General features: G+C 39.4%; 1 protein-coding gene across 1 annotated transcript; it reads left to right on the top strand.

The window, feature by feature from the left end:
• The first annotated feature begins 1,134 nt into the window (after nt 1-1,134).
• LUM (lumican) lies at nt 1,135-8,383 on the top strand. Its single transcript, XM_053462409.1, has 3 exons — nt 1,135-1,282; nt 3,376-4,296; nt 6,992-8,383. Exons 2-3 carry the CDS (start codon nt 3,396-3,398, stop codon nt 7,144-7,146), a joined length of 1,056 nt encoding a protein of 351 aa, XP_053318384.1. The 5' UTR covers nt 1,135-1,282; nt 3,376-3,395; the 3' UTR covers nt 7,147-8,383.
• Nucleotides 8,384-16,676: the final 8,293 nt, after the last annotated feature.

Here is a 16,676-nt window from a genome sequence, read left to right as displayed (position 1 = left end):
ACCTTTCACATTTTTGTACATAACACAACATTTTGGTTAAATATTTTTCTTCCCTGCTCACCATACTAATAATATACTGAAAGTTGTTGCTGATCCATAAACAGGTTCATGTAGAAATGCTATACACAAAATTGCTACCGTTTGGTCCCTAATTATCCAATTAAAAGCTGAGATCTACTGTTTAGATTCATTATTATAAGACACAAGTTGCACAAGATCATCCCAGTAATCTCATCTGTTTATTGAGTAACAACTTTCTGGTTTGTTTTGTATTAGGGGCAACTAAATACCTTCACAACATCAATGATTTAAAACCACCATAAAAGGTCAGCAATACATTTTTGACTTGCTTCCAAGAAAGAAAAATCAAAAAGAACTCTAGTCAGCACAAAATGATTAAAAGCAGACATTTGGAAGTAGAAAAGAAAAAAAGAATCTGTGGCACACATTAATATTACAAAAGCGCGTTGAGTGTTACCGTGTGTGCTTATATGTGCCATTTTGGCTGTGCAAGTGATATTATTAAGTATTAAGCACACAAAATCATTTAAAAACCCAAAACATTAGAATAATAAGAATATGCATAGAATGTAACAATATCAATATCAACAGGAACTCAGCTTTCTGTTTATATTTGTAGATAAATTAGTAGAAGTCTGTATTAATATAAACACCTTCATTGATTTAAAAAGTGCCATTTCTTGAAAACCAAAACCTGCGACCTATTAGGTGCAAACATTTTAATGTAAACGCTATTATTGAAGTAAAATTATTTTAAATGTATAGCATAGTACAATCTTGGAAAGCACATGAATTGAAACTATCATTTTCAATAGGCAACCACATTGGTATATAGAGCAAAGCACACACATTTCAAACCTCACATTATAAAGTTTTTGAACTATTTATTAAATGGAAAGAGAAAATAACCTATTGTTCACTGAAATTGTTGATTTCCATAATTACAGCCATAATTGGGGCATAATTGATAATGATACGTATACTAATTATTATTATTATTTCCGCATTATCCTGATTAATTTTATTCAGAGTAATGGCAGCTGGGCTGAGCTATACACGTCCACCTGCACTCACTCAAAGAGTTATGATGACATAACAGCAGTGTGACTAGCTTTTTTTTCTCCCTCTTCACTTTTCTTTTTTCAGTTCTGAATTACAGTGGTTCTGGCAGGCAGTTCCCTCCCGACATTGTTTACAGCACATGATACCTGATTCAGACTCTTTTTAATCTGTGTAGGGAATTAGAACGAGCAGCATCAAGGTAAGTAATGCTTCAATCATGTTTAACTATACATTGTCTGTGTAAATGTGATAAGTTTATGTTCATTTGCCAGATCTAACGTGAAATGAAGTCATAAAAACACAATCTTTGTTTTTTAATTACCAGACATTAATAACGTCTATTTCTTTAAATATGGCATATTACTTTATGTGATCACAAAACGGAATCGCTGTGATTTGTTTCAGAGTTAATCCTACATTTTCAGGAATGTTTTGCTTTTACATAAAAGTTTCTTCTTAGCGAGGGGCTTGTGCAGGCATGCATTAAAATGTACAGGTTTTACTAAAAGCTAAACTTTACTAGCTAAACTATACAGATTTGCAACCTATAACTTAAAGCATTATAATAACATTTGAGAATTTCACTTAAAACCCCACCTAAATTACACTAAAGAAATAATTCTTTCTATTTTTGTAACGCATTACTATCTTGTAAAACATAACTAAATGCTGATTATTTTGGCTAAGGCTGTTGTAGTTCAAATTTTAAGTGCAAACATCTTGCTTTTGAAATGTTTGGTGGTTCTGTGAAAATAAACTGTTGTAACACTGTAAGTTGTTATAAAGTGTTGGTTGAATATCTAGTTTCTTTGAATTGTTTAATCAAAACACTCAACATCTAAAAGCCCTAGTTATTAAATAGGATATCTCAAATATAATTTCAAACTTTTAAAGTTATAAAACATAACTTAAAATATTAGTATATACACAACTTATATATCCATATATGTTACCTCCAGTTTATAGGCAGTAATCCAGAAATATTTAAGTTACTCAATACGTGAAACAAGTTTTTGTTGAGCATCAAATGTGACACATACATTGCAGTTGTGTTTAGAATGTTATCTGATAAAGAACATTTGTGATTAAACACATTTATTTGGGGAATGCCAGTGTTACATAGTCATTTTGTCCTATTGTAAAGATTTTTTTACATTTGTATAATTCATATACAAAGACAAAACATTTGTGTACAACCTGAAAACTATGCAGCTTGAAGTCTACACAGAATCTAGTAGCCATTATATACCAGCCTAAAATTGTAATCCATATATTATGATTTATAGTTTACTAGTTTACACAAATGTCTTAAGTAAAAAGTACATAAAATATTAAGTATAGATATTGAAAAATATTTAATTTACTGGAATGCTAAAAAAAAACAAAAACATATGCGCTCCTTTAACAAATTACACATTTTTTTCCCTTTTTTAGTTGTAGAATATATCTGTCTATTTTGATGATCCCTTCAACTATAAAAATATAAGAACAACACGCCCACAATAGGTGGGAAATCAATCGCTTTAGCTAGCACTAGCTGAGTCAGCAGTCCTAAGCTAGAAAACACAGGTGAACAAATAAACAGCATTCCACACCTTGAGCATGGTATAGGATGCAAAAAACAAAACAGCATGAGGATACTTTGCCTGTTTATGTATAACATATTATCATTATTATTATTAACTATAAAAATATTAACTTAATCGATAACCATCACCCAAAGTAATTATTATTGCAACCCTATATTCTCATTCTCTATATACACTCAACCAAACCTGACCAAGGCTACTTCTGTGCTGCTAACACACTATAGAGAGCAACTCTGGTGCCATCAGCATAGCCACCAATGGAGTATTTCTGAATTTGAAAGAAATTGTTTAAATTAAGGCTCAAATATCTTAGATAATGAAGGAAAATGGTTGTAGACCATTAATTTTTTTTACAGAATAGGATAAAGCCTAACCTATTGAAAGAAGTAAAATATTTGGCATTTTGTATGCAGAGTATTCAGATATGCATATTTCTTGGTCATGGAGACAAACACAATGGCAGACATAAGAAAAGTGATAAATCTGACTGTATACGTATCTTCAGAAATAAATAATGGTCCAAATTTAAAAATATGCTCTTGATTGCCCTATTTATTAATGTAAGGTGTGCTATTCTATAAAAAAAAATCATATGTCGATGCATTTGGGCATTAAACACATATTCATAAAAATGTCATGAGGTGATTTAAAAAGTTGACCATCAGATTCATCCTTAATTTGTTTTTTTCCTATTATTACTCAGGGAAAGAATTCATTGCAAAGATGCATCTTTACTCCATTCCTTTTTTCGCGCTACTTATTCCAAGCATTTTATGCCAATATTCTGACTATGATTACGGAGCATACCCTTCACCAGAGGGTTATGATTATTCAAACTTAGCATTTGGTCCAGCGTCTCCAAATTGTGCACCAGAATGTAACTGTCCAGCAAACTACCCCACAGCAATGTACTGCAACAACCTCAAATTAAAGAAAATTCCAACCATTCCACCAGGGATACAGTATTTGTACCTGCAAGAAAACTTGATTGAGGGCATAGACGATGATACGTTTAACAATGTGACAGACTTAAAATGGCTAATTCTAAGCAACAACTTTCTATCCAACGCTAATATTAAGAAAAATGCCTTTTCCAAATTAAAACAGCTACAAAAACTGCATATTAACTTTAACAACCTGACTGAACTTGTCGGACCACTGCCAAAGACACTTGATGATTTGCAAGCATCCAACAATAAAATCTCCAAGATTACCCCCAACATCTTGGAAGGTTTGGAGAACCTGACTATCATACATTTGCAGCACAACGCTCTGAAGCAAGACTCAATCTCAGGCGCATTCAAAGGACTAAAATCACTTACATACTTAGATCTAAGTTATAATCAGCTGACGAAGGTACCAATGGGGCTTCCTCCAAGCATAACTATGCTATATTTAGACAACAATAAAATCACCAATATTCCAGATGAATATTTCCAAGGCTTTAAGGCACTGCAATACCTCCGCCTATCCAACAATCAGCTTTCAGATTCAGGTGTACCTGGAAATGCTTTCAATATTTCAACTCTCCTTGAGCTGGATCTTTCATTCAATAACCTGGGCAGTATTCCAGCTGTTAATGAAGGCCTGGAAAACCTCTACCTGCATGTCAACAAAATCCAAAGTGAGTTTACATATCATGTGCTCTTTGCTACTGATTTTTGCAGGTACCCGCAACTCACTGGAAAGAAGTAGGATACTCGTTGTTGTAAATTATAACAGCTAAACCACCAGTACAGATGATTGACACATTTGTACACGTTTATGCAGAAAAACCTGTAGGAGAATGTTTATAACATTGCATGTACATATGAATTTCAAATTCTAGGCCAGACAAATGCATCTAGGTAAGTAAACTATGTGGTTGATTTTAGTGAGATGCAAGTATGCAGAACACTAGGTTGGCCATATCAGTTAGGAATAATTATTTCTTTGAGGCAGACACGCAGACCAAAGCAGTGGGGAATGCAAGTCAGTAATATGAATTATTAGTAGAAAAAAGAGGGATGTGGTTACGTTACAGACCTCACCTAGAATATTACATATAACAGTTTTAGGCCCACCTCCAGGTAGATATTGAGGTACTCTTGAGGAAGTCAAAAAAGGGTCTGCTGAAAATTGCCCAGGTTTTACAGAACAAAAAATAATATCAGGAGGAAATATAATAGAAATATTCAATATACAACTGGGTAAAACAAACTACAAGAGACTACTATATTTAAAGAAGGTAAAATAAAGGGTAAGTTCAGATTATTATTATTTATTTATATAGTGTCATCATAGAATTTTGGACCTACAGAAACAAATAGTAGGGAGAGCCCTGCTCCGAAAAGCATTCAATCTAGATATTGTCTACATTTATAGCATCAGAAGCCAAAACAAGTATTTCTTCACCAAAAGAGTGGTGAGGTATTGATTAAGTCCAAAGCATACGCACCATTCTTCTGAATGGTTGTTTGAAACCTATGATATTTCTGGGTCTGCTAAATGCACAGCCATTGATTATGATTATGATTAATAGTAAACTCTGATTACAAATATCTGGGAAGTAAGTAAGTATCCTTACTAAAGATAACATATTTATGTATATGTTTGTCACAACTCAGGTACACACCAATTATTGCAGATGCTGTGTTACATCATGTGCCCAGGTACCCAGGAAAATCACTGAGAAAAAGAGCCAATAGGCTAATAACCAAGTAAAGCCTCAGGTCTTGTGGCGGAAAATAAATGGGCAGAATAGATGGCCAATCACCCTTGCCTGTAGTAACGTTCTGTTGGGGTCATGTATGAAAAGAGATACTGGGGGAAAGCTAGAAAGTGTGTCTGCCATAGCAACCAATGGCATCTTTAGGCAACTACATCACTCCATTGGTTGCAATGATGATAACAGAATATTTTTAAATAGTTTTTTTATTATTTATTTTCCATATTGTGTTTAGAAAAAAGACAATTGCACTCTATGTAAACAATTAAAGCAATGAGGATGTGGTTTATGCTAATTTTAAAACTCCATCCCAATGGAAACAAGATGTAGAGTTAGTGTTAAATAATATTTAACCCACTCACATCTCTGACCAGGGGAACAGGATATATTCCGGCAATGTACTATTATTTACAATTATTTAACTACCCCTACCCCGCTGATGGAAGCAGAGGGAGGACAATCATTTGCACCGTTAAGGACCCCCATTTTGTATTATAAAGGTATACGCCCCTCAGGTGAGGTGGGCTTTGCAAGTTGAAACTAATTCTGAATCTGTGAGTTGCCTGCTTTTTTCTACTCGCATATAATCAACCTTTCCGTAAGTTGATTAGTTATGTTTTGCTTGTGTTAACACAAGTAGGCTTTACTGAGTTTGCAAACTCGTATTTTGTGCCAGTTTGCAAGCACTTGCACTTTAGTTAATAGATCCAAGAGTGATAATCCATAAGAAGTGGGGACCCATAAAACAGAAAAGGACTTGGAACTTCCACACGTACTGTTTGTCTCTATTCCTATGTGTATGTAAGATTCCCCACCCATTAGACTGCCATCCGAGGAACAGACTCCATATTCTCTTGGATCAATTTAGCTACATTCATTTTTCTTCTTAACCCAGAAATGAGATTGAAGTTACTAGCTGCTTTATGCCAACCTTTTAGACATCTATCAGACCACCAACATTCATTCACAATTTTACTTTAACATAGAACAAAAAAGGAGATAATATTTGCATTAACTATTAATTGCTTATTTGAAGAGAAAACACATTTAACTTCTGTTTGTATCAGCTCACAACTCTAGCTGATCAACTGTGAGAAGATAAGCACAGAACATGTGGTACACATTTTTGGAAAATTCCTGTAGAATATTAAAAATAACTTTTTCCAAGAAAGCTAAAATAACATTTCAACTTTAATGCACTAATTTTCCATAGGGTCTCCTAATTTTACAAAAGTAAAATGTAATTATTTTTTTTGCTGCATTAGGAACACTTAACTGGAGCACCCCATAAGACTCAAGCCCACCTGGTAGTAGTAGTCCCTGTTTTTAGCCTACTAATTTTCTCAATTATATGTTTTGTTTTATAATGGTTGGTGCTTAAAGTAGATAATATTCTGGTTTATTTGATCAGGAAAATAAGCAGAATGTTCAATATAGACATAAGGAAAAATATCACTTTTTAATCTCTGCACTACAACAATTAAACATATTACTACTACTACTAATAATAATAATAAACCTCAACACTGGTAAAGTGCACAAATATCATTTTGTAGTTTTCTATGCCCTATGCTTACACCTGTGTAACAATTGTGCTATTTTTGTGTTTCAGAGTTTACTCTCTCCAGTTTTTGTAAAGTTGTCGGACCCCTGGAATACTCTAGGATAAAGCACTTGCGTTTGGATGGGAATAACATTACCAGAGCTGACCTTCCTCAAGAGATGTACAGCTGTCTTCGCACAGCTACAGATGTAGAACTAGAATAAGGGATGTTCATACTGTTTAAGCAGTGGTCCCCAAGCTGTTGAGTTAGTCATTCTTTCAGTTACAAAAATGCAGTTAAAATGTACAAAAACAATAGCAGATGTGAAACCTCAGTTTGACACTTTTTATGGTGTATGCATGCTTAAAATATACAATACCACACTGCTAGGGTATAAAAAGTAAAATTATACATAAAAGCAAGAGTAATGAATACAAGAAGTATACATCAGTACTTTATGAAAGCAAGTACAATGTATTGCTAGTCACTAGCTTATATAACTGGTTGCCCTATACAGAAGGGGGAACTAGAACCCAAAGTATGGAATCAGTGGTGATGGGGCTGAATGAAAACCAGGTCCTGCTTGCCAAGCCTGCATGGAAGCCAAGGTGACATATTGCTTCAGACAAGCCAGGTTGAAACCCACACAGGCTCACTCTGCTCTACTGCCTAGCACACGTTACATGCCAAATAATAAAGATATTCCCTGGCAGTTTAGAAATTTACTTTTTGGGGTTAAGTACAAGTAATTCTGAAGCAAAGTCAGTATAGCAACAATGGAATGGTTTTGGTAATTGGATCATTCCATTGGTTGCTACAATAATGAGACCATTTTTTAGACCAGGATCACTTTTTTATACTTTTTGTGTCTATATTTTATGATTCCATGTTACAGCCATATAATCTGACTGAAGGTGACATGTTTGCTGCTTGCAGAAATGACTACTTTATGTAGAAGCCCTTCATAACTGAAAAAAACCCATTGTGATTCATTCTGATATTACATATCGATATAATCAATGAATTACTAGCGCCTGAGCCTAACAAATTCAGGCTTCCTTAAACCAACGGCTTACAGGTCTTTATATTTTCAATGTATGTATGTATATATGTATATATATATATATATATATATATATATATATATACATACACACACACACATATATATACATAAGTTGGGTAATGGCTAATAATAAGATAACGTGTCATCGTAGTTCCTTACAACAATGAAACTTTTGACTATCCTGTGTTTAATCTTCTATTACTTTACCATTGTTATTGGTGACATTATATGCAGCTGTAATAAAAATAGAAATTGCTGCATTTTGGGTTCTTATAAAAAAGGGGTGTCTAACACGTTGTATTAGTTAACAAGGAATAACTGGAATATAAAGATGCCAGGAGCCCACTGTATAAACTTGACCACTGGTTAAGAAATAAAGCCTTATCAAACAGTATGTCTCGTTAAAGCCATTTATTCAAAAGACCTTTCCGACAGTGCTGTGTTAGAAATGTAAATGTACAATATCTCTGAATGAATGAAGGCAGTCTGGGCACCACTGACTCAAAATACTACTTTTTTTGTCCATGCAACTTATCTATTCAGATACTATTTTATTTACCAATATGGTGGCTGGTGGCTAGAGTTTACTTTTTATTCTTTATGCTTTTTTAAGTCAAAGATTTATCAGTTTGAGGTCATATATTATACCTGTATGTTTTTAAGTTTTAATTTTTTTATAAATAATATAATTATTCACTTTAATTCAGACTGACAACCACAACATACAATAATTCAAAATGTCATATTAGCCACAAGGAACAAAGAAGTACCCCTGGTACTTTAAGGCCAGAGGCCGATTAATCGCTTGTGTGTGTGGCTACATGCTGGATACCGTGAATTATTTCTACAGTCTTACATCTCTCAGCTCCACTATTACAGCGTGTGGCCGTTTCTATCCAGCAGGTGTACAGCACTTATGGTGAGAGCTAAACAGCCCTTACGAAAAATTACTGCAGTTTTTTTCTGAAGTAATACTGCAGTTTTTTGGACATGAAAAAACTGCAATACTGCACTTTTACTGCAGTATTACTGCACATTTACTGCACTTTTTTTTTATATTGCAAACCTACAGTTGTACTTCAAAGTACTGTAGCTTTATTGCATTTGTACTTCTGTACAAAAATAACTGCAGTACAGTGAAGTACAAATGCAGTAAAACTGCAGTAAATGTGCAGTAATACTGCAGTAAAAGTGCAGTATTGCAGTTTTTCATGTCCAAAAAACTGCAGTATTACTTCAGAAAAACTGCAGTATTTTTTTTGTAAGGGAGGCCTCTTAGCTATGAGCAACGAAAATGCTCACATTTAAATTTAACATAAACGTTTTATCACGTTAATACATAAAGTCAGAAATGGTTTTGACGGTTTTGGTAAATAATTACCATTGTTTAGCATTTATTTTCAATCTTAAGCAAAGTGTTGAGATTACAAAATAAAAACGTAAATTTCATGTAACAATCATTCTGTTTAAATAAGGGTGTTGAGTATAACAAAAATATAGAAATTCAATAATTTGAAATAATTCTGCATTATATATATTTAGATATTTGGTCTGGTACCGACAAATGTTTTTTTTTTTTTGAATTTTGTATAATTTGGTTAAGGTTTTACATTTCACGCTTAACTCATTTGCCATTGTCTTTGGGAATTGTTGATTAAATCCCTTTTTACTTTTTTTGTGGCTGTACTCTTTTCTTTTCACAAATGCATGTTTTATCTTGTTTTTAATTATAATTATTCTCTGCATGTTATAATAAACAATTATATGGCAGCCTTCCTGTGATTAGCATTAAAATCTTTACAAACATATTTTTATTTTAAGTATCGCAAGATATCTGTGCGTCTGTCTATTGAGTGATACTATTAACCCAATCACTCAAAAGCTTGCTAAATTTGTTGTGCTATTTTCACATGCATGTGTCTATGTCATTATAATTATATTATTATTTCATTTTAATTAAATTATCACTCAGTTTTGAGATAGATTGAAACACATTCTAAACCAAGGACATGTTCAGTCTAGCAAGTAGTATAGTACCTAGTTCTAATTAATAGTTCTAATATTTTAGATATTACAAAACGTACTAGATTTTTTTTTTAATTTAGAGACAGTTACTGAAGATACAGTTTTGTCAATAAATTAATTAATCTCATAAAGACAAAGTTTTGTTTTATTTTTGTTACCCTTCATGACAATAGCTGTTTTAATAGCGGTACTCATATTTAGCTGTAATTTTTTTCTTTCTCATTTATTGTACCCCCACGTACCCCCTGGAACTGGATGGTTCTTCTGAGGGTGCTATCAGTGGGAAATTATTTTTACATGTTACAACATTTTTATTGATTTTTTTTTTACTTGTATTTTTACATATCACTGTATATCAATATATCACATTGTGATTAGTAAGCTGGGCTATATTGACTTGCATGGTTAAATGCAGTACCTGTATTCAACCTGGAGAGTTATCAGCAACATCTGGAGAGAGCCCGCAATTTTCGTCACAATACCAAAATAATATCCGCATGAATGGAAGGACCCAAGGTTTCCCAACAGAACATTGCCCAAAGCATCACATTGTCTCCACCAGCTTGCCTTCTTCCCATAGCGTATGCTGGTGCCATGTGTTCTCGAGGCAGGCGACACATAAGCCCCAACAATCCACGTGATGTAAAAGAAAACATGATTCATCAGACAGGCCACCTTCTTCCATTGCTCCGTGGTCCAGTTCATATGTTCACATGCCCATTGTAGGCCCCAGGGGTCAGCATGGGCACCCTGACAGGTCTGCGGCTACACAGCCCCATACACAACAAACTGGGATCCACTGTATATTCTGCCACCTTTCTATCCGAACCAGCATTAACTTTTTCAGCAATTTGAGCTACAGTAGCTTGTGAATTTGATCACACGGGCCAGCCTTCGCCCCCCTTTTGCATCAATGAGCCTGGTTCACCACTTTTCCTTCCTTGGACCACTTTTGTGGCCCATCACAATTTGGCCCTTGTGAAAGTCTGTCAACTTTGAGGACGAAATGTCCACTTGCTGCCTAATATATACCACCCACTGACAGGTGCCACGATAACAAGATTATCAGCGTTATTCACTTCACCATGATGTCAGTGGTCATAACGTTAAGGCTGATAAGTGTATATACGCACACAAACAGCATAATTGTTAACATTTGAAAAACATTTCCAAGGACATTTTGCAGCGCAGCTATCAGTTGCTTACTTAAAAATTAACCACACCCACTGCCCAAAACCTTAGACCACTCTCCTCAACCACCAGTAACACTATCATACATCCGTGCTATGCGGTAGATACATTTGCAGCATAGCATCTATGGGGAGTGAATATACAGTAGCAAAACAAAAGCTAAACATAGGAAATAAAAAGGTATAGAAAGTGATTTTATAGAATGGAATTAATGAGAGAAATGGGAGCAAAAGGAAAACATATCCACATCTGCCATTAGCCCTTTTTCACACCACCAAATCAACAAATCTGTTATTTTACGTAGAATAATATACTGAGACTTTAGTCACTACGCCACTGCTTCTGAATCTCCAATACGGGTGACAGGGCTCCTTTAAAGGTGCTAGGTGCGGGTGATACCCACAGATAGGAACACCAAGAGTGTAGATATCATCCAATCAGATGATCTCTCAGATTCTCTCCCTGTATGCAGTGTCTGTGTTACGTTTGCAAAGGTGTGGAAACCAGGATGCAGGATACAAATGGACCAGTCTCTTATTGGTCAGATAGTCCAGGACAGGAGCAGAGAAGTAACGAGGTCAGGAATCAAGCCGAGATCGGAACCAGGTATCAGGCAGAGAATGGTCAAAACAATCCGGGTCAGGAGCTGAGAGGTTAACGTGGTCAGGAATCAAGCCAAGGTCGGTAAAAGGCAGCAGGCAGAGAATGGTCAAACAATCCGGGTCAGGAGCTGAGAGGTCAACGTGGTCAGGGATCAAGCCAAGGTCGGTAACAGGCAGCAGGCAGAGAATGGTCAAACAATCCGGGTCAGGAGCTGAGAGGTTAACGTGGTCAGGAATCAAGCCAAGGTCGGTAACAGGCAGCAGGCAGAGAATGGTCAAACAATCCGGGTCAGGAGCTGAGAGGTTAACATGGTCAGGAATCAAGCCAAGGTCGGTAACAGGCAGCAGGCAGAGAATGGTCAAACAATCCGGGTCAGGAGCTGAGAGGTCAACGTGGTCAGGGATCAAGCCAAGGTCGGTAACAGGGATCAATATAACAGGTAAGCAACAGGTAAGCACCAGGTAAGAACAACAGCTAGTTGTAAAAACAACTGAGCACTGAACTGGCATCAGTGCTCTGTTTTTAAACCTGCTGCCCTTCCAGATCCCGCCCCCAACTATGATGACGTCCAATGGACGTGTTTCTTCTCCATAGGGGTAAGAGATCGGCAGGGGGGCGTGTCTTGTGACACCAGAGGTGTCCATCGCTGTGCGGCGGTTCATTCTTGTGAACCGCCGCGGAAGAGGACCCTGTGTGGCTGGATTGTCCCGGGAGGGGTAAGTACCGAGTACCCGCCACTCGGGGGTACTCGGGAGATGCACTCCGCACCGGAGCGCGACGCCACGAGCACCCGGGCGACACGTCCCGGACGGGGCTGTGACGCCGCGGGTACTCGGGCGACGCACTCCGCACGGGAGCGCGATGCGGTGAGTCCCCCCGGACCGTACTCCGGCCGGGATCGTGACAGGCTCCCCTCCTGAGGAGGGGCCTCCGGCCCCTCAAGGGTCCAGGGCGACTGGGATGACCAGAGTGAAATGCCTTTATCAGGTCTTCAGCGTGTAGTCCACGGGCGTCTTCCCATGAATTGTGACTGACATCATACCCCTTCCACTGGATGAGGTATTGAAGACGTCCTCGATATCGCCTGGAATCCAAGATGCTGGCTATCTCATATTCCTCCGTATCGTCTATGGTACCGGAGCTGGAGGATCGGGACTGCGTCCCGGGAAAGGATTAGCGTGATAAGGCTTCAGCAAAGATACGTGAAAGATGGGATGGATCCTCATCGTCGGGGGTAATTGTAGTTCAACAGTTACTGATGAGGGTGTGTTTAACACGACATACGGTCCTACGTATCTAGGTCCTAATTTTTTAGTGAGACAACACAGTTTGAGATGGATGGTTGATAAACATACCTTGTCTCCTGGTTTGTAGACCGGGGCAGCGGAACGCCGTCTGTCTGCTTGTGCCTTATATCGCTCTTGTGCTCTATGGAGGGTGTTGCGTAACATCTTGTGTGTCTCGAGTATGTTCTTTACGCGTTCCGTCACAGAAGGGACCACACTACGGATCGGAGAACCAGGAAGCATGGATGGATGCAGTCCGTACATCGAAAAGAAGGGAGACAAACGTTTGGAGGAGTGGATATGATTGTTGTATGCAAATTCGGCGATGGGGAGCATCTCATACCAGTCATCTTGGAGATGGGTGGTAAAGCAGCGGAGGTATTGCTCTAGCGTTTGATTAGTCCGCTCCGTTTGGCCGTTGCTTTGTGGATGGAATGATGTAGACATGGAGCGGTGGATGTGGAGTGTGTCACAGAAGGCCTTCCATACTTTTGAAGTAAATTGGGTTCCCCTATCTGACACGATAGTCTCTGGTAATCCATGTAAACGAAATATGTTGCGTATAAAAAGAGAGGCTGTTTCAGCAGCTGAGGGTAAGCGTTTGGCTGGTATGAAGTGACCCATTTTCGTGAACCTGTCAACTACCACCATGAGGGTGGTGTGATGCGATACTGGTAGGTCTGTGATGAAGTCAATTGACAGGTCTGTCCAGGGTGTCGCGGGGACCGGGAGTGGGCACAGAAGACCAGCCAGCTTGTTCCGAGTGCCTTTGGCCCTGGCGCAAACAGTACAGGATCGAACGAATCAAAGGACGTCGTTGCGTACTGTGGGCCACCAAAACGATCTGTTTATCAGGTCCATGGTCTGGGTCATACCACCATGTCCTGCTGCTGGTGTGTCATGGCAGTATTGTAGAACTTGGAGACGTGCGGCAGGAGGTACATAAAGCAAGTCTCCACGGTAGTAGTACCCGTTCTTCTTGCGTAATTGGAGGTTCTCTGGAGGGACGGTGTCAGATGCTTGGAAGTGGAACAAGTCCCAGAAAGAGTGGGTACCAGCCAAAAAATGCCCGGGCCTTAACACGGTCTCCTCGTCTTGTTGACGAGACGAGGATACGTCACACATGCGGGACAGTGAGTCCGCCTTGGTGTTCTTCGAGCCTGGTCTATAGGTTATATGAAGTTGGAACCTGGTGAAGAATAAGGACCATCTTGCGAGTCTAGGTTTCAGCCGTTTGGCGGTCCTGTAATACTCCATATTTTTGTGGTCGGTGAAAACGGTAATGGGATGTTGCGTCCCCTCCAACAAATGTCTCCACTCTTCTAGTGCTAATTTCATGGCTAACATTTCTTTTTCTCCGACTCCGTAATTCCGTTCTGCAGGAGTCATAGTACGTGAGAAGAAGGCCACCGGGGGGAGTTGGTTGTCGACATCGGCCCTTTGCGAGAGAACAGCACCAACCGCTGTGTCAGAGGCATCAACCTCCAACGTATATGGCTTTTGGTGCATCGGATGGATCAATATGGGGGCTGATGTGAATCGCTCCTTCAGAAAAAGAAAGGCTCTCTGTGCGTCTTCAGACCAGTGGAATTTTCGTTTGACGGACGTGAGAGCGGTGATGGGCTGTATGACTTTAGAGAAGTTGCGGATAAACTTCCGATAAAAGTTCGCAAAGCCGACAAACCTTTGAACGCTCTTTCGGTCCCTCGGGGCAGGCCACTGTAGGATGGCCTGAACCTTCTTTGGATCCATCTCCACTCGTGTAGGTGTCAAAATGAAGCCCCAGAATTCCACGGTCTGTGTTTCAAACACGCACTTCTCGGGTTTTGCGTATAGTTCGTTTTCTCGGAGACGTCCCAGTACCCTGGAAACGTGTTCTCTGTGTTCAACCAGCGATGGTGAGTAGATCAGTATATCATCGAGATAGACCACAACAAAACGATCTAACATGTCTCTGAACACGTCGTTCATGAAATGCTGGAACGTGGCTGGGGCTTGCATAGCCCGTAAGGCATTACTAGGTACTCGAAATGTCCATACCGGGATCTGAATGCTGTCTTCCACTCATGCTCCTCTTTTATTCTCACCAGATTGTATGCGCCTCTCAGGTCAATCTTGGTGAAGTAGGAGGCAGTGCCAACTCGTTCCATAAGTTCTGGGATCAACGGCAGAGGATATCGATTCTTTACTGTCACTTTGTTCAGTTCCCGATAGTCGACACAAGGACGTAATCCTCCGTCCTTCTTGGGAACGAAGAAAATCCCTGCTCCAGCGGGGGAGGTGGATGGTCGGATAAAGCCTTTGGCTAGATTCTCATCGATGTAGGCCTTGAGGGTGACGAGTTCAGGTTCGGACATAGGATACAAACGGCCGAACGGAATAGGGGCTCCTGGGAACAAGTCGATCGGACAGTCGTACTCCCTGTGGGGTGGCAATCTGTTGGCTGCTTTTTTCTCGAACACATCAGCAAATCGGCTGTAATGACTCGGAATCGTGGGTATCGGAAGGGAGCTGTAGTCGTGTGCTATATTGATGGACGAAGGCGGTTTTTGTGAATAAGGGTCTTTATTGATATGAAATGACACAGAGTTGGATGTCCAGTCAATGTGAGGGTTTTGAGTCCATAACCAGGGGAGTCCCAAGATAACTGGAAACACAGGAGAGGGTATAACATCGAATGATATGTACTCCGTGTGATCAGGATCGACGTGCATGTGCAAGGGTGATGTCTCTGTGGTGATGGGACCGGACTGTAGAGGACGTCCGTCCACTAACTGGAGCAGTAGAGGTGTTGTCTTCTTCTGGACAGGTATGACGTGTTGACGGGTCACGTCTGTGTCGAGTATGTTACTGCTGGCACCCGAGTCAATCATAGCTGCGAGAGCGACGGTATTCCCCTTCCACTGTAATGTAATGGAGAGGGACAAATGATGTGGTAAATGTGGAGAAACACCATGGGTGGCCGGAATGGATAATGAGGGTAGCTTACCCCGGGATAGTCGTCTCTTATTTTGGCACTCGTTGGCGTAGTGGCCTGGGGTACCACAATACAGGCAGAGATCAAGAGACCGACGTCGGTCCTTCTCGGCACCTGACAACGGACCTCGGATGAGTCCCAACTGCATAGGTTCCTCTGGGGTCTCACAATGTGGCAAAGTCTTCCAAAGAGGACGGGATAGCAGAGCGAGCAAGTTCATCTCGTATCGAATCCGACAGGCCCAGCCGGAACTGGTCATGTAAAGCCGACTCATTCCATGTTGTCTCGAGGGAGACACGTCAGAATTCGGCTATGTAGTTCTCTACTGGACGTTTCCCTTGACGAAGGGCTCTTAAGGCACTGGTAGCGGACGTGGTCTGGAACGTATCGGCGTATAGTGCATCCATGGCCTGCCGGAAAGTGTTCCATGTGTCAAGCACCGGACTATTGTTACGGATCAGATGATGGGCCCAGAGTTGGGGTTCTTCAGACAAGATGGCTATGACCGTGTGAATCTTGATGTAGTCATTAGCATAAGTTCTAGGTTTGAGACGGAACAATATTTAGTATGAGTTCATAAAGGTCTGGTATTTTGTGCGGTCTCC

The sequence above is a fragment of the Spea bombifrons genome, chromosome 4 (genome assembly GCF_027358695.1).
Source record: "Spea bombifrons isolate aSpeBom1 chromosome 4, aSpeBom1.2.pri, whole genome shotgun sequence".
NCBI lineage: Eukaryota > Metazoa > Chordata > Amphibia > Anura > Pelobatidae > Spea > Spea bombifrons.
Note: the sequence above shows the minus strand (reverse complement) of the source record. Positions and strands in the feature narration are given on the sequence as shown.